Here is a 27,406-nt window from a genome sequence, read left to right as displayed (position 1 = left end):
ATCATTCATCCCTGTTCCTTTTGGAAGATACATTTCTTTGTTTTCCCCTTGGGAAAGATTCATCCCTATTCCCTTTAGAAGATACTTGTAATCATTGCCTTTTGCTGTGTTACATACCATTAATGGGTATGTTCTCGGGATTAGGAGTTTTTTCCTGTCCCACAATATAGAACATAGAATATCTGGGGAAAAAAACCCTTTTGGACCACAACTGTGTACCCCTGCAGATCCAGTAGAGTGGCTACACTTCACTGGTTCCTGCCTGCTGACTCCAGCCTGTTGCATTGGAAGACCATGCCTTTAGGGAACAGATTTCAAATGACATGTTATTACTTTACTTAGAAACATGATTCCACTTCATCCCATCTCGCTGAAAGGGAAGCTTTCAAAATAGTACTTGGTGGTCACTGCATACGTAAGATGCTAGGGGCCCGTAATACCATACTAGCAGACCTAGAGAAGATGAAAGCCTCTCTTATGGCTTTGGAAAGAGCGGCACAGTTTGATGTCATTGCCAAAGATGGACTGCTTACCATTAGAGAACGCCACGCCCAACTGATTGAGTCACTGAGGTGCATAGATTACAAAACTCACAGAACCAAAACACACTCAAAGACAACAAATCAGGAAGGCTGATAGCCTGGCTAATCAAACAAGACATTAATAGAGCTCCTATCGCAGCACTCTGGGCTCTCCCCAGACGATACAGTATATTCACAATCTGCAATACGCTTTCCTTCTGCTCTCAATATTACACACTGTACAGTTCGGACCCAACTCTGACAGAGACTCACATTAGCGGGCTCCTTGAGAACCTGGCCTTTGTACAGGTCCCAGCCGAGCGTGTTCAGTCTATAGATTGTCTGATCACATAACAACAAATAAGGGGCGCCATCAGAAACTTTGCTAACCCTAAATCCCCTGCCCTGGATGGCCTACCCATGAAATTCTACAGCACATACACATCCTTCCTGATCCCAAAACTCTCTGAAATTTATAACATGGCCCCAGGAGAAGACTTTTGAAAAAGGGTTTGATACGCTTAGTTGGCACTACATGTTTGCGATGTTGCAAAAATTGGGAATGGGTCCTAGTCAGGTTGATCCAGTTATTTTACACAAAGCCAACGATCAGGCTTGAAACGGGCAGCTGATCTCAGACTCCATGCCTGTTGAACGGGGCACCAAACACTGCTGCCTTCTATCGTCCCTCTTCCTTGGTTAGCAGTGGAACCCCTGGCCTTATGGCTCTTCCATGTGGGACAGAACTGGGTGATCCTGTTGGGACTTGAGATGCATGTGGTCTCTCTATATGCAAATGACATTCTCATTTACCTAGAGCACATACGGAAGGGAGTGGCAGAAGTGGCGGAGACTCTCTCTTTCTTGAAGACATCCTGACCTCAGGGTTAATTGATCCAAATCCTTCCTTTTCCCTCTCTGCCCCACATGTCCTACCCAAACCATTGAGGCCAATGCACACCAAGTATGCTGGGAACCTATGATATTCCACTGACTCGGAATTAACATATACCACTCCAGTGCATACCTACTAGATGGAAGCCTAATGAGGGCAGTTTCCTCCTTGAAGGCCCAGACCACCTTCTGGAAGTCATTGCCCATAGCAGTACTTGGAAGAGTTGTCCTTATAAAAATTATGCTGCTGCCACATTTAGGGCCTCATTACGAGCCGCCATGGTCGCAGTGGCAGTCGGACCGCCGCCAATGCGGACGACAGAGCCAGCACTGCCAGATTACGACTTTGCGTCGGCCTGGCGGTGCTGGTGGTCCTAATCCGCCAGGGCAGCGCTGCAAGCAGTGCTGCCTTGGGGATTACGACCTCCTTCTCTGCAAGCAGTTTCATGGTGGTGACACCGTCATGAAAAGGTTGGCGGAGAAGGGGTGCAGCGGCCCCCCTGACCAGACCCATCACTGTGCTGACTGTCGGCAAAGCAGACAGTGAACATTGCGACTGGTGCTGGTGCACCCTACACACTACAACATTCCCGCCTGCTCTATTATGAGATGAAGACAATGCTGTAGGCCGTTTCCCGCTGGGCCAGCTGGAAACTCATAATGGGCCCGGCGGTGATCCTGCTACACCAGCGGCAACCTACCTGTCGGGACTTCGGCGTACGGGCTTTTCCGTCCGCCGAAGACATAATAAGGCCGTTAGTCTATTACTTCTCCAACCTACCATTCTGAGCACACACAAATCCCTCTTCCATACCTTATACAACATGATAAGCAACTTGATATGAAAAATGGCTGGCACAGAGTGGCATTATCTAAACTCAAACTTTCCTCAGATGAGGAAGGCTTAGGGATCCCAGACTTTGAATCTTATTGTTTTGCAGAACAAGTACAGTGGCTGGCCCGCTGGCTAGCGGGCAGTAATCTGCAAGAAATTGAGGTCTGTAATAACTGACTAGTCCTAGATATCATACAGAGATCTCTAGTACCTGGAACGGTTGAATCTTCACCCATTAATAGGCTGGTTCACAGGGCGCTCATCCGTTAATGTAGAGCACTTGCAATCATAGCTGAAGTGGTGCCATTTGCACTGGTGATAACCTTGCAGGGTCTCATCTGCTTTGGGGAGGGGGCAACCTGGACCAGTGATGCAGTGAGAAACTGCTGGGATAAGATGCCTGGAAGACTTCGTTCAAGACATAGCCCTGATTCCCTTTGACACATTGACCAAACACGATCTGCCTGTAGACTAATTCTTGACACAGCAACGTATCCTGGTGGCACTGACCTCCAATTAGAGCATCACTGACACTGAACCACCCCCTCATCATCTCTCCCAAACACTGTACACAACAGGAACTGGTAGTAAGCTAATCACCTGGCTAGTCAGGGCGATTCAGCATTGCAGAGCAATCCCTTTACCTCATCTCTGTTTCAGATGGGACTAGTATATTGGGCACCCTCTCACACAGAAAGAATGGGACACAATCATCTTGCTCCTACATTAAGTTTCACAGGATGCTATATTCCATTACATTCAGCTCAACATACTCCATAGAGTATACTTAACTCCAGCTTGCTTCCATGAAATATATGATACAGCTAATGCAGACTACCCTCGCTATTTCGCCCCTATTGCAGACATGGCACATATGTTCCGCTTCTGCCCTGTGATATCCTCCTGCTGGAGTGAGATATGCACCATCTTAGCCACACTTTTTCCCATAGAGAGCTGCCTGTTAGGCCTATATTGGCACCCAAAGGTGGGAAGAGTAACTAGCAGTTTTATAGACATTGGGGGTTATTACAACTTTGGAGGAGGTGTTAATCCGTCCCAAAAGTGACGGTAAAGTGACGGATATAACACCAGCCGTATTACGAGTTCCATAGGATATAATGGACTCATAATACGGCTGGTGGTATATCCGTCACTTTACTGTCACTTTTGGGACGGATTAACACCTCCTCCAAAGTTGTAATAACCCCCATTTTCTTCTTATTAGCCAGGGGTTCTGTTGCCATGAAGTGTTAATCTCCTTCCCCAGTGCACATCTCTTGTTAGAGTGCATTGGTGCTCAACTGGCACAGAGTGACACAGAGGTTGGATGGCGCCTTGCACCGAGAGGAGGCCAGGAGACTCCAAAAACAGCCCATTGCATCACATTGGGACGAACTGACACTTGTCTTTCAGGAACACAGTAAAGATGATGACAGATTCCCCTGAATGCCTAACTGTTACACTACTCAGCCGAATTAGCTTTCTCCATCTTATTACTTACTGGGATCTTGGGTGCTATTCTTGCCACAACACTGTATCTGTTTCCCGCCTACTTGGTACTGCGTGCTGCTCCAGATATAACATGAGGAGCTTTGATATTACCACAACTATCAATAATGATGTATTATTTGGAACCGACACTGCCCAGTGCTTAGTTCAGCTTGCTGTTAATCCATTTGCCGCCACTGTAGAAGACAGCATACCTGAATTGCAACACTATGTTAACATACTTATACGGCTGGACAACATCTGTATGTCAGTCAGTCAATCAGGATTTGTAAAGCATGGCTAATCACCTGACAGGGTATCCAGGCACTTTTAGGTCCCGGGGAAAGCAGTGTGAACGAGGGAAAATCAAGGAGACGGCACACAAAAGCATAGAAAAAAGCAAGGAGAGAGCAGTGAAAATGAGGGGAAAGCAAGGAGAAGGTACTAAAAAAGTGAGAAAAGCAAGAAAAGAGCAGTGAGAATCAGGGAGGAAGGAGAGGTACACAAAAAACGGGGGGAAAAGCAAGTAGAAAACAGTGAACATGAGGGAAAGGCAAGGAGCCGGCACACAAAAAACAGGGGAAAAAGCAAGGAGAAAGCAGTGAAAATTAGGAAAAACAAGGAGATGACATACACAAAATGGGGGAAAAAGCAAGAAGACAGGAGCAAGAGCGATGTAGCAGCATGGAGAGAACTGGCCGCTCAATGGGGCCGCTCTGCAGCCTCCATTAAGTAGGTCCTGGGAGGAGTGGGGGGCTCTACAAGGCAGTGGGTGAGGCGAGGTGGGAGGTGGAAAATAATGGGCAGCAGGTAGGAGTGGCAATGAGGGAAAAAGCAAGGAGAAAGCAGTGAAATCTAGGGAAAAGCAAGGAGAAGACACAAAAATGGGGGGAAAGCAAGGGAAAAGCAGTGAAAATGACAGAAAAGCAAGGAGAAGGCACAGAAAAAATGGCAGAAGAAAGCAAGGAGAAAACAATGAAAACCAGGGAAAAGCAAGGAGAGGGCACAGAAAAAACAGGGGGGAAATGGAGAAAGCAGTAAGAAAAAGGGAAAAGCAAGAAGAAGGCACTCAAAAAATGGGGGGTAAAAAAGCAAGGAGAAGGCAGGAGCAAGAGTGATGCAGCAGCATGGGGAGAGCTGGGCCTGGAACCTGCTCCAATAGTATTCACTGTCTACTGTTTACAAAACAAAGACTAAAGAGGTATTTTGAAGCTTATGCGCTGACATAGATCAGTGCACCATCCATGCGCCTCATGTGCTTGCAAAGCATGACTCCTTCCCTTCTTTTCTCCACAGACTGGAGAGTATGCCACAGACGAGGATGAGGAGATGAGCCCCATGTTTCCTGGAGGAGATATGGCCATCGAGGTCTTTGAGTTAGCCGAGAATGAAGACACGCTGTCTCCAGTGGAGATGGACCCCGAGAAGCTGGTGCACAAGTTCAAAGAGGTAAGAACCATTTGTGGCCTGGCAGCAGAGAGCGTCTGCCTGATCAGAGTGAGCTGTGACATGCAGTGCTTCCCTTGTGCTGCTCTTTATCACATCATAACACTCTGCCATTTTGTACCAGCTCCAGATCAAGCACGCCGTGACTGAGGCTGAGATCCAGCAGCTGAAGAGGAAGGTAAGTGGGAACAATGAACACAGGTGAAATTGGTGTAATGTTGTATTGAATGTATGAGGTGCATTGTTTGTGAGATGCATGAGGTAGAAAGGTGGATCCAGTGCATGAGGTGCACTGGATGTATGAGAGGCGTTAGATGCTGAGGTGTATTACGAGTGGGAGGTGCATTGGGTGCGTGTGAGGTCTGTTCACTGGGTGAGGTGAATTGAGTGCATGATATACATTGTGTGTGCAAAGTGTATTGAGGGCATGAAGTGCTTTGGGTGTATGAAGTGCATTGAATCTAGTATGTGAGGTGCATTGGGTAAGTGAGGTGCATTACAAATGTGATATGTATGAGGCACATTTTCAGTGTGAAGTGTATTGTCCATGTGTGGGATATACTGAGTGCATGAAGGATAGTGAGTGTATGATGTGCATTGTTTGCGTGAGTTGTATTGAGTACATGAAGTGCACTGGGCACACGTGGTGCCCTGGGTGTGTGAGGTGCACTGATTGCATGAGGCTTATGGAGGTGGAGAGGTGGACCATGTGCATGAGGTGCATTATGAGTGTGAGGTGCATAAGGTTCATTCTTGCTCCTTCCTTATCTTTTTCACAATATTTCTCTTTTCTGTCTTTTTTCTTACACATACACATGTGAACAGTACCCACTCATACATGCACACTAGCTCACTCTTTTTCATTCTCGCTTCTCTCTCTCTCCCACTCTCTCTCTCGCTCTCTCGTCTTCTGGTAACTGAGAACTATTCCCTCTCCTATCTACATCTCTGTATAGGACTACCCTTATTATTGTTCATTTTGTTCGCTTTAACTGTTTTCTACTAACTCTTTTGCTTCTTGGTCTCTATCTCTTTCCTTTGTGTCTCCTCCTGCAGCTGCACTCTATCGAGCAGGAGAAGGCTCGATGGCGGATGGAGAAGGCTCAGCTGGAGCAAAGCGTGGAAGACAACAAGGAGCGAATGGAGAAGCTGGAGGGCTACTGGATGGAAGCGCAGAACCTGTGCCAGGCAGTGGATGAACACCTGAAGGAGACCCAGTCCCAGTACCAGACTCTGGAGCGGAAGTACAGCAAGGCCAAGCGGCTCATCAAGGAATATCAGCAAAAGTAGGATTGGGGGAAAGGCCTGGGTGGGTAGGGAGAGGACTCTTGATTCCCAAACAGGGGGAGCACATGTACATAACCCTGCTGTGTGTTCAAGAAGATATATAAATGATTTTCACTCTCTTGTTCCAGAAGGGAGATGCTTGAGTTGTATTTATAGTACAGAGTCGTAGATGACCGGACAATGTCATGTTTCTCCTCCAGTGATCCTGTCTCTTTCTCCTTCAAGATGTCTGTTCCATACCCTAAGGACTCTCTCTCTCCAGTCGTTTCCTGATGTGAGGAAATTGTGCATTTTTATTGCAACTTCTAAAACCTTTCCACAACCAATGTATATAATCCCTTCCCATTGAAGACTTCTCAACGTTCCCTATTTAGGAAACATATTGGCTCTCATCCATTGTCTGTTTTCCCTTTATTTATTCCCTCACCCCACTCAGTTGTATCAACTGCTTAACCTCTGGAGTCTGTCATTCCCTGCTTTGAAGAAATCAAGAAATCCGTCCAATTTTACCTAAGCACAACAGAAGAGATTGAATATAGGTGCTTTCCATGCAGCAACCATTACTAATTTGGTTGGACATATAACAGTTATGTGACAAAGGGCCTCGTTACGACTCTGCTGATTTTTTTTTTAACTCTGCGCCAAGCTCTGAGTTGTGCTGAGTTTCTTGCTCCTGGCATTTACCATGTGCAATAAAGTCCATATTCCCCATTAAATCGCAGGTGATGAAGCCTGCGTGAATGTATCTGGGGAACAAGGCCCACGATTTACCAGAACATGCAGATTTTGCTTTGGTAAGCTCCAAACTCCAAACTCGGAATAGGTGGAATTTATCACACCTAATAAATTCCAAACACAGGGTTATCACATTTTATCAGGTGAGATCAATTCTGACTACCACTTTTGGGCACTTCTAATTCACCCCTGAGTTTGTCCAACATGCAATTGCCCATTAGGGTTGGTTTGTTAATTTCATCATCTTTAGTGTCCATCTTTATCGAATGAAGGGTATGCAGCTACCTGCTAGGAACATGGCTCTCATGCTACATAGTCTCTGTTCTCCTGGAACTAAGACCCTTGCTTACATTACCAGTGTCTAAAGTCGATGTGTGCTAGGACATCCTCGGGCGATGGGCTTTCAGACTGGCTCACGAAACACAGAATCTTGCTGGAAGTAGAAGCCACACACCTACAGACAAAAACATGTTTTTTAATTGTTCTTTATTAGTTTTCAAACAAGGAAGAAAGTGACATATGTTTATCAGTAGGCATAACCAACACAATCGTTGAGAGTTGACACATTTATACATATTGTGGTCCTGTCATTTGCCGGGTTTACGTGCCATGAGACTAATAATACATTAAGCTCGCATGCAACAAAACCTGAGACCACCCTTCTACTGTACCAAACACATAAGTTATTGAGTCTTCTAAATACATTGCATAAATGTAGCCAAAATGTAAGCAATTATCAATTTACCAAAAGATAACCAGTTTTTTCCTACACAATTTTTCCCCTTCTCCTTATTCCCATAATGTTGTCTCATATGCCATTGCCAGTAGTTTGCAGCGGTTGTCCCTTATTACCGCCAGGCCAGTACCAGCATTTTGACACAGTATCCTATATGCCAAGAATTATATCTAGTTTGCAGCACCAGCATTTTGCCATGGTTGCCCCTTGTGCCAGGAATCACCTCCAGTATCCGATTCCAGCATGTTGATAATGGTGCCCCCTTAAGACAAGAATGACCTAACTGATATACCACTCAGTTTTCCATGGTGCGACACTCCTCACGCTCCTTCACTCACCCATCACTCATTCTAACATTCACACTCCCTCACTTTCATGCACTCATTTTCTTTTATACTCAGTCACACAACCATACTCACAAACTCTCATTGATACACAGTCACTCAGAAACACAATCACACTCTCTCTTTCACACTCACTCCACCTCTCTTACTCACACTCACCTCCCTCATTCTCTCATTCCCGCTCATTAACTTGCTCTCACTCCTATTCACTTGCTCACTTTCTCACTGATTCTCACTCACTGTCACACATAAATAATCCTTGTCATTCACATATACACAGAGCAGGTACAGTGTTTTTTATGGGCGAGCACAAAGCGCTCCGTCCCAGTCTGTAATCTCTCTTTGTGCTTCAAACCACTCCCATGTCACATCAGTCACTTACATTGGTTCGTGGGCTTGCTTTTTAAAATCCGCTTGCTTTCATTTGTGAAAGGCGTACATATGTCATGCCTTTTCCGATGTTTAGCCCACCTACACAGCACCGGTAAACTACTAAAAACATACGAGGCTCGATGTTTTCAGCATGGTGTCTGGACTACTTTATCTGTTTATTTTCCACGCCGCGCGATCGCGCTGGTGTTTACAAAGCGCGATCGTGCTCGGTTTTTCCGTTTTCAATTTCAGCACCATCCCGTTGCATTTTACATAGTGCGATCACGCTGCGTTTTTTTTTCTTTACAACGCCCATAGCTCTAATTCGAGCTAATGCGAGACCCGTTGCGTTGAAAACGCTTGTTTCCTTTACGTACTTTGCTGTGCTGGCGGCTCCTCCATGGCAACGGCAGGGCAGAATTCCATGCTGAACATAGGAACCAGCAAGGCAGGAGGGATTCCTGAGGAGCCAGAAACCACAGCAGAGGCAGGGCGATCAGCAGGAAATCCTGACCTAATCCTGATGAGGAATGAAGTACAGCCCTATCAGAGCTGGGACAGTGCCTGCAATCTCATCCCTGCTGCGCTTTGTGAATTTTTGTTGGGATCAGTGATGCACCGACTAGTATCCGCATTTATGCCGCATTGTCTGAAGCGCAGCACAGTGGGCCTGCTGAATAATGTGGCTGTGCCTGCGTGAGGTCACACATGTCCCATCTAGGCCTCCACATACTGAACGCTGGCTTTTAAAACACCACTATTCAAGTGGATCATGGCTTAGCCCCCAAAGCCCTCTTCCTCATTCCCCTTCATCCATGGGCCAGCGCACGGACAGAGCTTATGAAAACACAAGCGTTTTAGAAAAGGGAGAATTATGTGGCAGGTCAGATTTGCAGGGCACTGCCCAGACAGCCCTGTTGACAAGATGCCACTTTGTAACTACTAACGTTTGAGGAGCGTGTCCTTGCTACGGTGCAACAAAATGTGTGCCCCGAGCAGTTTCTAAAACTTGCAAAAATAAGAAACAATTCAATTTCAGTGACTATTGATAGAGCGTTTCCAGCCTAACAATTTACCTGTAGTTGGACGCTCTTGGGTCGATGAATCTTTTGACCAAGTGGGACTCTCCTTACTCGGGAGTAATCAATCAAAATCAACAATCAATAATCAATAACGAACATAAGCAATTCCCCGATCAACATAACACTTCACAATTAATCCAGAATACATTTCGGCGAAACCATGACCTTTCGGTCATGAATAATCACACCAGTTTATGCAAAGTTAATGAATTTATTTCCCTATATTAACAAAGCTAGCACAATGTAGATGTGTCTCAACACCAAATGATATATGTAAATGAACATTAATAGCTGTCCATAACGACGAAACAGATGCAATCTATGCAGCATTTGAATAATAATGCCTTCGATAATAGCAACACAAACCACTAAAACTATAATCTGTAATGAGCTAATTGCATACATTTAGTCAGCATAACAAGGTCTCAAATTGCATCGTGCATCAAATGAATCCTCATCTAACCTCAAATTAGCATCAGCATGTGGGACTTCATGCAAAAACAATTTAGCAACATTAATTTGGAAAACTCCTAACTAAGGCTCTTATCAAAATCAGCAGTTGGTTACCTAAAAAGAAACACAATGCAATTGTACAATTTTCCTTTCATATTTACCAAATTCAATCAGCATTCAAGGAAGTCTTCGTCTCACAGGTACCGATTTCGATCAGCATGGGTACCGGTTCCGATCAGCATGGGACGGGGGCAAAGGGGCAGGGTGGACAGGGCAATTGCCTCACAGCGGCAAGATAAAACTACTACTTCATGCAAAGGGACAAATTAAAGTTAAAGTCTCTAGGGCGAGAATTACTTAAAGTCTCTTTCTCTCGATTAGAGAAAGCATCAAAGTCTCTCAAAATGGCGTCGAACATCAATTGGCATCGTAGAAGATAGGCAATAATGTCCGATAGGTAAATGGCCGCTTTCTTCCTCGTGCACCTGGTTTTTATAGACAACAGTTCAAATCCAGTAGGGTCTTCCATTGGAGGGTTCATAGGTTAGCTTCAAATTGTCCAATCAAAAACAACAGTTCTCAAGCTTTTACCTAAGCATACATTATCCTTGGAGTCGGGAACGTAAGTTGCAACATATTTTACCAATTAACTCACTTTCAGAGCGTCCATTGTCTGCACCTGCAGATTGACCTTGGAGTGGAAAAGAAGATGCCAGGCTGGCACGAAACCTTAAAGATAAGCATGTGAACGGTCTCACTGGAAAAGTACAGCTTCAAGCAAGAATACACGTTTATTAGCACATTGGAAAAATACGAGCATCTAAACCGTGAGACACGGCAGCTAGGCCAAAGCCTCCACTAAAGTTATGCTAAGCTAAAGCATTTCTACCAAGCAAATCATGGCCCACGTTTACGATTATATCAAACTAGTACAATTCTAATACATCACGTTATATGAAGCACGCTTATAAATGTTGGCAAACTACTCTGAGGGCACATTTGTCCCCGTACAATCTTATTTAGTTCGATTAAAGTCACACTTGATTATTGCAGCACTACGTTTATGCACTAATAAATGTAAAACCTTCATTTCAGCTTCATCAATCCCTCCTCTGATGACTACTTGTCATCACACAAAACCATTCCCACAAATTTTATTCCATTAAAATTCTGTCAGTTCTCTCTGCCTTTTAGTTCCCCTTGTTCTTGCTTTGTATTCTTCTGCCATTCTTTTCATCATTTTCTCTTCCTTCCTTCTTTTAATTCTTGCCATGATCACTATTATTCCCCTTTTTATTCCCCAAATTCCAAAGATGCAAATTAGAACTATTAGAATTCCCTGTATTATTTTTAGCAAGATTCCATTCCAAATGCCACCAAGCCAATTTCCCACTGAAGCAAGTCCCTTTCCAACTTTCTCCCACACTCCTGGTTCTTTCAATTCCTTCAAATCTGCACTCTCTTTTGTTAGGTTAGCAAGCATTGTTTTAATCTTTGCACTGTTATCTGGAATATACGTGCAACAGTGTCGTGAACCAAGCATTTTGCAAACGCCGCCATCCTTTGCTGAAGAGTCATAGCTCTTTCCGCTGCAAGTTCAGCGTCCATCAGGATTATAGCACCTGAAAACTTTGTCAACATGTTATCCACTATAGTAGACAACTTTCTTATTTTGATGGAATTCAACACAACTCCCAATGAAGGAATCATGGCTCCAAATATATCTCCTACCACAGCAGCTGCGGTCTCTCTTTTCTGGATACGATGGGATCCAGATGTCTTTGGAATCATCGATAGGTCATCCAGTTGATAAACCTTTGGGAACACTATACCCAAATAACATCTCCCCCACCATCCTTTTGGAAGACGATAATAGGCATTATGCCCACAAATGTAATACACACCTGGTATGACAGGGTCAAGTCCGTTCAACATGAATGTCCATTTGGCTTTAAAGATAAACGTATGTTTACACTCACTCGCTCCTACAAAATTTTTGTCATAATAAGATTCACCTCGATATATACAAAATTTCCCTACATGCCAAGCATCTAAAGCTATTCTCCCTTGTGTCTTTATTGCAGCAAAAGCATAATTATCTACTGAAGTCCTCTTATGTAGTTCCTTTTCTAATTTCGCATTCATGTGTGCCCTTCTATCATCTGTGCGATCTAAAAAGCTTATTTCTACTGCAGATAGCGAGCAGGTAAGATTCTCCCTATGAGCGTGAGCTGTTTCAAAAGGTTGCATTGGCTCGAAAAATTCCCTCATTATTTTAGCATCCCAATCTTTAGCAATCTGGCTAAGCTGCGTGATTATAGGAACATATGCAAAGGTAACATCATAATTTGAGTAAAAATACTGTATGTTTGTTTGACCATAAAATCTAGAAGTTACTATACTACATGTAATCCCATATGTAAGAGGCATGTGATGATAAGTCACCCCTTCCGTTACCGATGTCGGTATCTGTGTACACACATAACAATCTTTTGCATCCATAGTCTCAACATATTCTGTTAGCAAGCGATAGAAAACATTATACGAAAGCTCCTTTTTATCATGCAAGTGTCTCTCATCTAATTCTAGTCTTTTTAGTGCGGTTAGTTCAGTGACAGTAACAGGAGCAAAAGTAGAAGCATCAATTTTCTCATTCTCACCCTTACCATGCATTCCAAGCACTATTGCCATTATTATTAGTACACATGCAATTACCAAGCCTATACACGCATATTTACAATATTTCTTTCTACTGTTTTGCGTCATGATCTGTATAGAATCAGAGAGCTAGAAGCACCTATAAAAGAAACGATTTAGCAATTCAGTTACAAAGCTGAACGAGCGCAATGTTCACACAGTCTTCTTCAGGAGCCAAGTCACTTATCGGTTAGCAGCATTTGTCTCAATTCGGTCTCAATTCGGCAATAACTCAGTCTTTTTTTTTCTTTTTTTTTTTCTTCAAAGTTCAATAACTCACTCTCTCTTTTTTTTTTTTTTCTCAGTTGGCACGTTGTCTCAAATCGTGTTTAAGAGTCAATCAGGTTTTCAAAGTCTTATCGAGTTAGCAAATGTCTCATCCGGTTTAGCAATGTCTCAGCTGGTTGTATCACGTTATTATTATAGCAAGCAATGTCATTTACCAGCTTTTCAATCAACAGTGTCCATAAAACTTTTCTTTTCTATTGGTATCTCTTCTTCTTCGTTCTCGAGGCTGAGAGATACAAATTCGTCAGTCCAATCGTCATGGACTACGTATGCCCATTCTGGACCGGAATATCTCCTGTTCGGTATCCTTTTCCTCTTCAATTTTGCATGTCTCTTTGACTCTGCCTCACTGGTACTTTCCTCTTTGGCAAAGTCTTTTTCTTCACTTGTTGTCGGTAACACGACAGACACTTCCTTTCTTTTCTCTTTCACTTTTGGCCCTTCACTGTCTTTCAACTTTTCTCCAGTCTTTACTTTTACTGGTGATATACTCGGTCTTTTCTTTGCACCGTGTCCATTTGATGGACCTGCGATCTCTTCTGAAGAAGTTTGAATAGTTTGGTTCTGTTCTGCCTTGTCCCCTTGTTCTGGGGAGACAATCACGTTTTCCTTTTCTTTTTCTGTACCGTCTGCTTCTGGGAAAGCCCTCCTCTGATCAGGCTCTCCTGCTTTTTCACTTCTTTCGAGCCCTTTGCCACCGTTACTTTCTTCAGGCTCTGTGTCACTTTCAGCTGCTTCAGGCTCTTTGTTACCTTCAGCTGCTTCAGGTTCTTTGTTACCTTCAGCTGCTTCAGGCTCTTTGTCACCCTCAGCTGCTTCAGGCTCTTTGTCACCCTCAGCTGCTTCGTCGCTGTCTGAGGTTTCTCCTTGGTCTTCCCCAAGTGAATCTGTTTCTTCGTCTTCAGAGAATATTTCTCTCTCGACTATTTCTGCCTGTTCGCTTCTAGTTCTGTTTTGCTCTGTCTCAGCGCTTTGCACTTTGTTATCAGGTACTGGCAGTTTCAGCGCTTCAACTTCCTCATCTGTGGGGCACAACACTTTCTTTGTGTGACTGGCGTGAATCCAGTTGGGAACCCCCGCACACTTCACAGCGGTAGTGGTTGTCAGGATCACTTGGAAAGGGCCTTTCCAAAGGGGTTCCAGACACGACTTCCTCACGTGTTTCTTTATCACGACCCAGTCACCTGCTTTCAGTGTGTGTCCTGGACCTTGGATCGGTGGCAAGGTGGTTGCTTCCACCTGGTGAGAGAAAGAGCGAACCACGTCAGCCAGACCTTTGCAGTAGTCTAACACCATATCATCTGTAATATTCAAAAGCGCGTTTGCGGGAACTGCAGGAAGTCTCATGGCCCTGCCCATGAGAATTTCGTGCGGGGACAGTCCAGTCTTTCTGTCAGGGGTGTTTCTCATTGACATTAACACCAAAGGCAATGCGTCAGGCCATTTCAAATTTGTTGATGCACATATTTTCGCCATTCTTGATTTCAGTGTACCATTCATTTGCTCCACCAGTCCTGAGGCTTCTGGGCGATAACTACAATGCAGTTTTTGCTCAATGTTCAGCGCTGCGCAAAGTAACTTTATCACCTCGTTATTGAAGTGACTTCCCCTATCTGATTCTAAAGAGATCGGGAATCCGAAACGTGGTATCAACTCCCTCAACAATAGTTTTGCAAGTGTAAGGCTGTCATTTCTACGTGTGGGGTATGCTTCAATCCAGTGACTAAAAATGCACACAATCACCAACACATACTTCAGACCTCCATGCACAGGCATCTCAATAAAGTCCATCTGCATTCTACTGAACGGGCCACTTGCCCTGCCAATGTGGCTCGCGTTCACAACTGTTCCTTTTCCTGGGTTCATCTGCTGACAAATGACACAACGATGGCAAACTGCTTCTGCAGCTTGACGAAATCTGGGGTTAAACCAATCAGTTTTGAACAATCTTATCATGGCATCTCTCCCTAGGTGAGCTTGCCCATGATAGAACCGCGCTAGCTGCGATAAGAGACAATTTGGTAAAACATATTTTCCCTCATTGGAAACCCATAACTCATCTGGTCTCTGTGTACATTGTGATTTAATCCAGGAAGCCTTTTCATCCTCCCTGACACTATTCTGTAATGCTTTTAGTTCTTCCATTGTATCCACGACCTTTAAAGCAAATGCTTCAGCTGGTTCAAGCTCTGGCTCGCTTATTGAATTCCATTCATCCCTGAGCAATATACAGTTCAAGGCACAAAATCTTGCGACTTGATCCGCATATGCGTTTCCCAAGGAAACATAGTCCTGTCCTTTTGTATGAGCACTGCACTTTACCACTGCAATTTCGGCTGGCATTTGAATGGCATGTAACAATTCCCTTGTTCTTTCCCCGTTTTTCACTGGGGACCCTGAAGAAGTCAGAAAACCTCTCTGTGACCATAGTTGCCCAAAGTCGTGCACAATTCCAAACCCATACTGACTATCAGTGTAAATGGTAACCTTCATCAATGCAGACAGTTGACATGCTCTTGTAAGGGCTACAAGCTCTGCTACTTGTGTGGAATAGACTCCTTGAAGCCAGGACGCTTCCAAGACACCTGTTACAGTACATACAGCATATCCTGCTTTCAAGATTCCCATTGCATCTCTTAAACATGACCCATCAACAAAAATAATTTGGTCATTTTCATCAAGCTTAGTATCTTTGATGTCAGGTCGGGGTTTTGTGCAAAATTCAGTCACCTGAAGGCAGTCATGCTCGACGTCCTCAGCGTTCTCAACTTCAGCATTTTCACCGGGAAGCAAGGTTGCTGGATTCAACGTAGTGCACCTTTTCAGCTGCACATTCGGTGAGCCCAGAATTATTGTTTCATACCTTGTGAGTCTTGCTCCAGTCATGTGTTGAGTTCGGGAGCGGGTCAAAAGTATCTCAACTGAGTGAGGGACCATGACTGTTAATGGGTGTCCCATCACTATTCCTTCACTCTGAGTGAGGCTGATACCAACTGCTGCTACGGCGCGCAAACACCCTGGAAGTGCTGCTGCGACCGGATCCAAAGTAGCTGAAAAATACGCTACTGGTCTGTTTACGCCACCATGGGCTTGAGTCAAGACAGACAGAGAACATGCATCACGTTCATGACAAAACAATGTGAAAGGCTTTGTGTAATCAGGCATACCTAAAGCTGGAGCCCTGCACATGCATTCTTTCAATTCAACAAAAGCATCCATCTCATCTCCTTTCAGCTCAATTTCATCCAAGGCATCCTTCTGGGTCAATTTCAGTAAAGGCTTTGCTAGAGTCGAGAAGTTGGGAATCCACTGGCGACAGTAGCTCACCATCCCCCAAAACTTCCTCACCTCCCTCCTTGTCTTTGGTGGACTCATTTGAAGTACACTTGTTATTCTTTCCTTCATTATTCTCCGTGACCCTTTCTCTATTTGGTGACCCAAGTATTTCACTTTCTTCTGACAGAACTGCAACTTTGAAGGAGACACCTTGTGTCCATTCCTTCCCAAGTGGTTCAGTAGAGCAATGGTATCGGCCGTGCAGCCATTTTCTGTCTTAGCTGCAATCAGTAAGTCATCAATGTACTGTACTAGGACTGACTCGAATGGCAATTCTAACGCTTCCAAGTCTTTCTTTAGTATCTGATTGAAAATTGACGGTGACTCAGAAAACCCTTGAGGAATTCGACACCAACTGTAAACTCTGTCTAAGAATTTGAAACAAAAGAGAAATTGGCTGTCCTCATGAAGAGGCACTGAAAAGAATGCTTGTGACAAGTCGATGACTGAGAACCACTCGGCATCGCAAGGGACTTGGAACATTATCACAGCTGGATTCGGTACTACAGGGCAGCATTTGACTATGATGTCATTTATTTTCCTCAAGTCCTGCACTATTCGGACCTTTCCACTCGGCTTTATTAGTCCCATGATTGGTGAATTACATGGACTGCTCAACACTTCTTTCAGTACTCCCTGTTTTACGAACTCGTCAATTAGTTGGGCGACTTTTATGAGGGTATCTTGTGCCATGTGGTATTGTGGGGTCTGGGGAAAGGTTGCATTGGGTTTTACTGTCACTTTCACTGGTTCCACTCCTTTCACCAATCCCACCTCCTTTCCTGTCATATCCCATACTTCTTTTCCGACTGTTTCCCGTAATTCAGCTGGAATATCTTCTTCAGTTAACATCGGAAGAAGGTTAATCAGAGGATATTTTTCATCGACAACTTCCATCTCGTCCCCTTCTACACTGTCCTCCTCTTCCCCATCACTGCTCGTCTGAATTCTGATTCCATCGTACGAACACATAATCGAACATCCCAATTTTCACAATAGGTCTCTCCCTAACAGTGCTATCGGGCTTGAGTCACAGACCACAAAATTATGTAACCCTTGGTAGTTACCAATGCTGATTGGTACTGGATCTGTGATTGGGTTCGTCAGGTACCTGTTTGCTACCCCCACCACTTGAACTGTTCTCCCTGAGAGGGGCAAATTTGGTACTTCAATGCTCCTAACAGTTGAACGTGTGGCTCCTGTGTCCACCAAGAATGAAACACGATGACCCATAACTTTTCCCTCCACATATGGACCCTTTTGATCAACTTCCAAGGAGGCTGCAAGCACACAATTTCCCTCCTCATCTGAACTTTCACTCTCCCATACATTGTTTATTCCACTCTCACTGTGTAATGGGAACTGTTGTACTGTGCCGTTTGTACTCATCACCTGACTCGAGACCTGTGGAGGAAGCATCACTTGCTGCTGACCCATTGGTGCCAAAGGTATTTGCATTTGCTGATTAGGTACCATGGGTAACTGCTGTTGCATTGGCTGCATTTGCGTCATCTGCATACGGGGCATCTGCATCTGCTGCGGCTGCATAGGCTGTAATCCTTGCAGCTGATTTATGGTCTGAAAATTTGTGTTTGGACCTCTCATTTTCGGTCCCCTCATTGTCTGAAATGCATTGACATCATTGTTTTGCTGACCAACACCTGCACCTTCCTGCACCACCATTGGGCACTCGCGTTTCCAATGTCCGACGATTCCGCACACGTGACACGGCATCACCCTTTTCATTGCCTGCATACCATTCGGAGTCACAACAGTGTTCAAATCCGGACCATTATTTGCAAAACCTCCTCTGCCTCTGCCTCTCACCTGTGGCTGAAACACCATATTTCCCTGCAGCTGCGGCTGCGGCTGCGGTATCTGCTGTTGGAACCCTTGCAACCCTTGCAAACCTGTCTGAGCTGCTTTAAGCTGCATCATCATCACTTTCTCTTTCAACCTTTTCTGTTTCACCTCAATCTCGTCACTACAGTATTTCGCATAATTCAACACCTCATCAATAGGTTTCGACTGCCAACAAATCAAATGCGTCTTTATCATCTGACTTATCTCTGGTCTCAGCCCTTCCACAAATCTAAACACAAAATGAAGCATGTCCTTCGCCTCTATTGTTTCCGTGCCACTGTAGTTCTTGAACGCCTTCAACAACCTCTCATAGTAACCATGAATCGACTCTTTAGCCTCTTGGGCAGTTCGATCAATCTTCTGCCAATCCACATTTTTCGCGGCAACCTTCGTCTTCAAATGCTCAATCACCTTATAGTACAAGCTCATCACCATAGGTGATGGTGCACCCGTATCCCTGTCTCTCTCTGGTTCACTTGTCGGCCAACCTACAGCTCTTTTGCATTCCTCCCACAAATCTGCCGGAACCACAATCTCAAAGAGGGTGTTCAGGTCTTCCCAAAGACATTTTGCAAGCTTCACAAACCTATCAGTCTGTTGATACCATTCAATCGGTTTCTCTCTCAGTTTGGGAAAATCATCCGTAAAGGATTGAATGTCGCTTCTGTGCCACGGTACATGTATCAATTTTCCCACTGCTGTCTCCCTCATTGGTAACATGGTTACTGCATCACTACTCTGTTGTCTTTTCTCCTTGTGCTCTGGGACACTGTCTTTCTTCTTTTCCTTTTTCTTTGCCCACCTGCTTTCCCATTTATCTAAGCACCTCCACACTTGTGCACTCTGCAGCAATTCTCTAAGGTGCGTCTTCATGCCTGCTGACCTCATGTGTTCAAAGTCTGTGATCCCGAAATCCAATCTATAGCTCCTGCTCAAGTGTTTTGTCTTGTCTATCTCAATCCCGTTTTTGTCAGCTATTTCTTGCAACCTTCTGTGTACCTTGTTCACTTCTCTCGTAATCCTGGGACATAGATACCTCAGCTCTTCTTCCGAGTAGGACTCTAGCCTATTCACACCCATAGTCCCTTCCACCAACTCTTCTGCTTCCATGCTCAACCTTACCCTATTCAGGTAGTCTTCCCCTTTCCCACTTGTTGAGCTTTGTGTGGAATTCAGACTGTTGAACCACTGTGTTAGCTGTTGCGCATTCAACCCCATTAGTGTAGCATTCACATCGACTGCCATTGATGGTTGCGGCAACTTCTCAGTGCTCGATGATAGCGGTATTATCAGTGGGGGACTCAACCTCACCACTGTCGACTGAGCACATATGGGACTAAACTCCATCAAGGACCCAGATCCAGTTGGCTGAGCCGCTATCGGAGTTGTCTCTGGAGTGTTTTCTATGCACCTCCTTTCCGTCCCATTCTTCAGCATTGATCCTTGACTGCTCATACCTGCGTTAGGCTGAACGTACAAAGGTACCGGAGGACCTACAGTAATGGGTAGGGTTATCGCATCTGGGTTCTGTCCATTCCCCAGGTTCTGAGGCATGTTCATTCCCACACCATGGGTCATCATTGCCGGCATGCCCATCTGACTCCCCGTCATCTGAGCATGTGTTGTTCCCCCCTGCATCTGCTTTTGAGGCATCAAAAACTGAGTTGATTCAGCTTGTGCCAATGTTGGGTTGCAACCATTCTGTACTCCCATCACGTTTGGATCTAGAATCATTCCCGTACCGTTATCACTGCTGTAGTACCTTGGGACCTGCGGCTGATAATTTTCTGCTGGTTTCAATATAGGCACATCTGGATATATTCTCCTAACCTGCGGTATCTGCGGGGTGAACAGTAAACTCGGGTCCTTAGATCCCGATGGCGTTTCTGAATTCGGATTTTCATTATTCTGTACCGGTGCCGGAGTGGCAGAACTGGTACTTGGACCTTGTCCACTCTCTGCATAAGGCGGTGGACGGTCGTTCAGCAATTGCATGATGAACTCCTCATCATCTGACTCATCTTCTCTATCTTTGGAACACCTCCTGTTTGTCTTACAGGTAGCTTTCTTGCCTGTCGCCTCTTCTTCCTTAGCAATTGCGGGGAACAATTTTATCCCCTGCAATACATCTGTCCTCCACACCTTCTGTGCATTGTCCCACCTAGCGTCCGCTAGTGTCTTTTCTACCTTTCTCATCCTGGTCTCGAACTTCTTTTGCTGTTGCTGTCTAGCCATTAGTTCCCAAATCGCTAGAGCCTCAAACTGTGCTGGCCTTGGAGGTACCTTCATGTCGTACATCGCGAATCTCAAATTCTCTAGGATCCTTATATTGAATGTCCCATGGATTGGGAACGCTACGCTCCCATGTTTCTCTGTCAGCTTGTGCCATTGCTTTAGCCAAAGGCACGGAGCTACCCCTTTTTCCTCCATTACAATGTAAGCTGGTGTACCTTCGGGTGGCGTCTCCTCTCCTACGCTCGCTTTAATGTAAGACTCTCCCTTCATCGCACTCTTTAATGCTTTAAAAAATTTCATTTTCTCATCTTTTATTTCACAAAGTTTGTAATCAATAGGTGACTTTAATTCCCGGAATACTCTTCGCTTGCCTTTCCCCTTCCAATCGAGTCCCACGGACTGCGTCCAATCCGTGCGCGACCCTTCTCTGCAACCAGCCTATCCCAGCGCGGCTCCTAGTGACGTCACACTCACACACACTGCGGCTGACAAAGCCTCGCGGCTCGTCCTCCTTCACTCAGCTCCTCTCGTAACAACTTCTAGCATGTATCGCGAGCAACCAAAAAAAAAAATATATATATATAAAACAGATCTGTCGGTTTACTACAGGAAAGGTAACACAATCGCTTCAGGACCTTAGGGATTTTTCACTAGCCTCGGCAGTTATTCCATCTTTCTCGGTCCCCACTTTCGCAAGCAAATCTGACCCGCAGACCTACTCTCAACTTGTCAATGATCTATTCTAGTGCACTTAGAATTTTGTCAAAGCCCGAAGTCGAAGTTTCTTTCACTCCCTTAACACACGTACCGACTCGTTGACCACGCCCGATCAACCTACTAAACCGACCAGACCACAACATAAAACAAGTGTCTCATACACTTTTCAACATACTCCGGAGTCTCTTGACCTCGCAGGGCCCGTCTCAACAACAACAACCACGTGGACCTTTTTCTGCACAAAGCGCCACATACACGTGAAGTTCGACGACTTCCCTACTCTCACACTCGGAGTCGCACCTCCGCTATTTCTATGAAGTTCGACGACTTCTCTACTCCTACACTCGGAGTCGCACCTCCGCTATTCTCTAAGATCCTCGCAACCTTTTCACACAATCTGCGGCAATAAGCTGTGCAAGCGCAAAACCCTAACTTCACTCTTACCGTCACTAGTACCACCAACGCCGATTCCACACCTCCATTCTCTCCATTCGCAAGCTCCGAGATCCCGGGAAAGTCGCGGGGGACTTAGCCCATCATAATTTTCTCAATCTGTTTTACCCAAGAAAAATCTAATTCAACTTCTCGAATGGGGTCCCAAAGGGCGAAACCGTTAATTCAACACCATGTACTTTAAAAGTACGGGGTCCCAAAGGGCGTAACCGTCCTCTGCTACCATCTACTGATAGAGCGTTTCCAGCCTAACAATTTACCTGTAGTTGGACGCTCTTGGGTCGATGAATCTTTTGACCAAGTGGGACTCTCCTTACTCGGGAGTAATCAATCAAAATCAACAATCAATAATCAATAACGAACATAAGCAATTCCCCGATCAACATAACACTTCACAATTAATCCAGAATACATTTCGGCGAAACCATGACCTTTCGGTCATGAATAATCACACCAGTTTATGCAAAGTTAATGAATTTATTTCCCTATATTTACAAAGCTAGCACAATGTAGATGTGTCTCAACACCAAATGATATATGTAAATGAACATTAATAGCTGTCCATAACGACGAAACAGATGCAATCTATGCAGTATTTGAATAATAATGCCTTCGATAATAGCAACACAAACCACTAAAACTATAATCTGTAATGAGCTAATTGCATACATTTAGTCAGCATAACAAGGTCTCAAATTGCATCGTGCATCAAATGAATCCTCATCTAACCTCAAATTAGCATCAGCATCTGGGACTTCATGCAAAAACAATTTAGCAACATTAATTTGGAAAACTCCTAACTAAGGCTCTTATCAAAATCAGCAGTTGGTTACCTAAAAAGAAACACAATGCAATTGTACAATTTTCCTTTCATATTTACCAAATTCAATCAGCATTCAAGGAAGTCTTCGTCTCACAGGTACCGATTTCGATCAGCATGGGTACCGGTTCCGATCAGCATGGGACGGGGGCAAAGGGGCAGGGTGGACAGGGCAATTGCCTCACAGCGGCAAGATAAAACTACTACTTCATGCAAAGGGACAAATTAAAGTTAAAGTCTCTAGGGCGAGAATTACTTAAAGTCTCTTTCTCTCGATTAGAGAAAGCATCAAAGTCTCTCAAAATGGCGTCGAACATCAATTGGCATCGTAGAAGATAGGCAATAATGTCCGATAGGTAAATGGCCGCTTTCTTCCTCGTGCACCTGGTTTTTATAGACAACAGTTCAAATCCAGTAGGGTCTTCCATTGGAGGGTTCATAGGTTAGCTTCAAATTGTCCAATCAAAAACAACAGTTCTCAAGCTTTTACCTAAGCATAGATTATCCTTGGAGTCGGGAACGTAAGTTGCAACATATTTTACCAATTAACTCACTTTCAGAGCGTCCATTGTCTGCACCTGCCGATTGACCTTGGAGTGGAAAAGAAGATGCCAGGCTGGCACGAAACCTTAAAGATAAGCATGTGAACGGTCTCACTGGAAAAGTACAGCTTCAAGCAAGAATACACGTTTATTAGCACATTGGAAAAATACGAGCATCTAAACCGTGAGACACGGCAGCTAGGCCAAAGCCTCCACTAAAGTTATGCTAAGCTAAAGCATTTCTACCAAGCAAATCATGGCACACGTTTACGATTATATCAAACTAGTACAATTCTAATACATCACGTTATATGAAGCACGCTTATAAATGTTGGCAAACTACTCTGAGGGCACATTTGTCCCCATACAATCTTATTTAGTTCGATTAAAGTCACACTTGATTATTGCAGCACTACGTTTATGCACTAATAAATGTAAAACCTTCATTTCAGCTTCATCACTATCAAAACATATTTTTGTGTTTGAGTTAGGTCTGCATTCTCATACCTCCGTCCTGTTTAACAGGCTTCAGCGCACACATTTCCAGAAGAGCTGCTGTGAATTTACCTGAAGTAAAGTTCCCAGCAAGTGTTTAATTCGAAGAAGAATGTTATCATTTATTTGAAAGCTTTTAAGTGTGAAGCGTGTCAGTAGGTGACATTTCACTATAATGCACGGCGCACACAAACGGCAAAATAAAACTGTAAAGCAAGATCAAAAGAAATTGGCAGCAGTAGCAAATAAGGAGGTCTCCTATTGAGGTGATTTATTTAAGTCTCTCACTTAAAGTGGAGTAATTTGTTTTTTGTCAAAACCTCGTAGAAATGAACAGATTGTGCACAAGATGAGCTTGGGCACTTTGGGCCCCATTTAGAAGTAGGAGGTATCGGGACACGGGTAACAGGAATGCCACTTCCAATGGCGTCCTCTCTGCCCAGGCTGCCCAGGCCCCGTGAACAATAATGGCTTCAGACACAAAAACACAGCACATGGAAGAATTTAGTTTTGTTATTCTGGAATCTGCTCCCTTTTGGGGTTTTAGTTCTAGAAGTTAGGTGAGTGGCACTAGGTTCGCTGTGCTGGCATGGCTCGTTGAACCCGCTGTGCGGAGTGATTGACATGGTGGCCCAGTAACAATACAGCAGCCAGGCAACCAGTGTTTAAAGGAGGCTTAGTAAAAAGGAAGCAAGCTCGTTTACAGTTTAGTTGCTCTACAGAGTGACCTGCTGCACAGTCTGGAGGATGCAGGCTGGTATTGTCACGGTCAGTACTGCATAGGTTACCCTAAGTCAGCCTGCCAGTCTGTCATTCAAGAGTCTTTCCCTGATTCGAGCCTCCTCAATTTAATTGAACACCAGCGCTTTAATGGAATCAGAAGAAATTTGCACAAACTGAATAAACACCATCAGTCTCTTAACCCACAGCGAAGAAGGTATTCAGAACAATAATCTGGCTCCAGTGTAGGAAAATCATGCCTAAGGCTCTGTGATCACTTGCAAATGGATGTGGCCAGGAGAAATGGGGCTTCTCTCTGCTACACCATCCTTCCGCCATGCAGATGAAGGGACCCTCTTCCCCTCCATAGGTTTTCAGTGTGGAAGAGAGACTGCACATTCACCATGGCTGGTCTCCTTCAATAGCAAGCCACGATCCATTCTGTGGTGATATCACGGAGGATAAAATAGCATCCTGACATCACTAAGTGAAGTTCGGATTTCTCCCCGGATCAATATTGGCCCTGCTTAGCCTGCTGACTTGTAACAATGTGCTTTCTTGCTCTTGCATTGCCTGCTTCCTTCCAAGAAGCCACGACTCTTACTACAGACCCATGTGTTGTTTTAGCTTTTATTATGTACTTTTCACATTACTTTTGGCTCGATTACATTGTTTATAATACTTTTGTTTCTGATCGTTCTTTTATTTATTGAATTCTTTGCTTTTCATTCTGTTTGCTGTCAACATAGTGAATTTCCATTGTTTTAGCTGTCTTAAAATGTTATTGTTTTTTATCAGGGCGCCTCATGTGTCCCCTTACCATTTTTCACCTGAACATCACAAGTTTTTTGTGCTGCCTTCCAGTTTTCCCTCTTTTCTGCACACCTACCCCACTTTCTACTCTCTGATGTTCAGTGGTGGGGGAGACCCCAACGCACTCCCTGTATGCTCTGTTCCGTTTCCTTCTCCACTCCTTCGGGCCCTCAGGGGAGTGAGAGAGGCAACTAGTGGAGTGCTTTGATCACTGGTAGGTGTGTTTCTTCCAGTTGAGAAACCATCTAGTGCCTTTGTTTTGTTTCCATTTTAGTTGCTTTGGTAAGCGAAGGGTCAGTATTCCGCTATGCTCCAACAGTGCAAGTGATCTGATCAGTTAATGTCTGTGATCACTCTGAGTGGGTAGTAGAACTTTTTCTCAAACACCAATAGTGCATACCCAAGCCTGAAAAGGACATCCGTCCTTGCAGGTTACACTTGAAAGGCAACCAGACAAGGCTCACTTCTTAAACTGAATTACAGGGGCCCTGAACAGATCGAAGGGGAGCTTCAGTAGTTCCCAAGAACAGGCCAATCCGATGCTCTGAAAGCCATCCCAGGTTCTTCAGAACACCTACTTGAGTTCTTGGAATCTAACATCTCTAAATAAAGGCAAGCCGAAATTCCTCTGACCAGATACATCCATTCACTTCCCAACCTCTTCACCTTTCTTTCTGCATACATTCTGATCCATCATACCACTAAAGCCTGACAATATGCTTTCCTTGGATGCCAAAATAAGCCTCCATCTCACACATGGATCCGTCTGCATTAAACACTTCTTTCTTGCCCCTGCCCATATTATTACATTCATGATAAATGCATCTCTCTGATCAAGTCACGCCCAGCACTATAAAGCATGCCAATATTATCCAACTTCTCAAAAAGTCTCATGCAGACGCTAAGATCTAAGTTAACTACAGGCCCATTTCTCACCTCCCTTTCCATAGAAAGATACTTGAAATTGAGGGGACAATCCAGCTCCATGAGCATTCACAAGTAAACCACAAACACCAGTGTGGGTTCAGACCCACTAGGGCACTGAGACAGCCAATGCCGCCATCAGGGTCGAAATCCACCCCGCAATGGACAAAGCAAAGTAGACAGCCCCCTAATTCTGCCAATCCTGTCAACCATAGAATTCTCCCGGGCAGGACTAGTGGGTAATCAGTCAGAATTAAAACAACTAAATATTTCACTTCCAACTTATCTGCTTATGTCCCCCCGTCCCGTTTATTATTCAACATTTACAAACAATCCTTGCCACAACTTCTTTACCAATATAATATGGAGCTGTTTCAATGCTTGCTGGTAGATTCTGTAGGGCCTAGTGTTAAAGTTAGGCCTGTGTTTCCATACCTCAGTCCTATACGTGTTCCTGCAGAAACAGGCCTTAGCGCATAAATCTCCAGAAGACGTGTTGTGAATTCTCGTGCAGTTGTTTGTTTTAAATATTTCTAAGTGTGAAACACATCAGTAGGTAAAATTTCACTTTAAGGTAAGCCATACACAAATAGTAAAATAAGATTTTAAAAATGGCAGCAGTAAAAAAATAATGTGTTCTCCTACTGAGGTAATTTAAGTCTCTCATCTCTTGAGTGTGAGTCTGCTCTGAGACCTGCCTGAAACTTGCATATTCTGGATGAGATGTTCAGGGCCTTTGGCCTCACTTAGAAATAGGAGGTGAATGAACATGTGGCAATAAAACGCAGATGCCTAACCATCCACCCCTGCCTTCCCCCGCAGTGTTGCTAATGGCGGAGCTGTCACCTGTTCTGCTATAACAAACCATCCTCTTGGCTGACCTGGCATCTGATATTCACTTCCAGTGGCATCCTCCCTGTTAACGACCACCAAGTAAACCATGGTGTCTCCAAACACAAAAACATCACATGGTGAACACCAGTTATCCTGGAATTTGCCTCCCTCAATAACAATTTATGTTAATTTTAGAAATAACATAATTTCGAGTAGGGTCATTATGCTGGCTTTCTGAATATGCTGTAATATAATACCTCTGGAAACCACTTAGTGGGAAAAATGTCTCCAATTATGGTTGACAGCTTTAAACACAGTGACCCAGCAACACAGTACAGCATTCAGGAAACCAGTGTTTAATGAGACTTTGTTAAGGGCGAGAAGGCTAATTTAAATCTTACCTGGTCTACAGCACATGAATCAATTTCCAGATATGTGTAGATGAAACTAGACAACAACCAAAGGGTTAGCACGTT

At 44.3% G+C, this 27,406-nt stretch overlaps 1 protein-coding gene across 1 annotated transcript in view; it reads left to right on the top strand.

Annotated features, from left to right (window-relative positions):
* The window catches only part of PPP1R9B (protein phosphatase 1 regulatory subunit 9B), a 228,652-nt gene that overhangs the window by 167,259 nt on the left and 33,987 nt on the right, over positions 1-27,406 (top strand). The window contains exons 6-8 of the mRNA XM_069237821.1: positions 5,035-5,187; positions 5,309-5,362; positions 6,241-6,470. Coding sequence (XP_069093922.1) covers positions 5,035-5,187; positions 5,309-5,362; positions 6,241-6,470 — 437 coding nt within the window. The remainder of the gene's footprint in view (positions 1-5,034; positions 5,188-5,308; positions 5,363-6,240; positions 6,471-27,406) is intronic.

Source organism: Pleurodeles waltl, chromosome 6 (assembly GCF_031143425.1).
Source record: "Pleurodeles waltl isolate 20211129_DDA chromosome 6, aPleWal1.hap1.20221129, whole genome shotgun sequence".
Taxonomy (NCBI): Eukaryota; Metazoa; Chordata; class Amphibia; order Caudata; family Salamandridae; genus Pleurodeles; species Pleurodeles waltl.
Note: the sequence above shows the minus strand (reverse complement) of the source record. Positions and strands in the feature narration are given on the sequence as shown.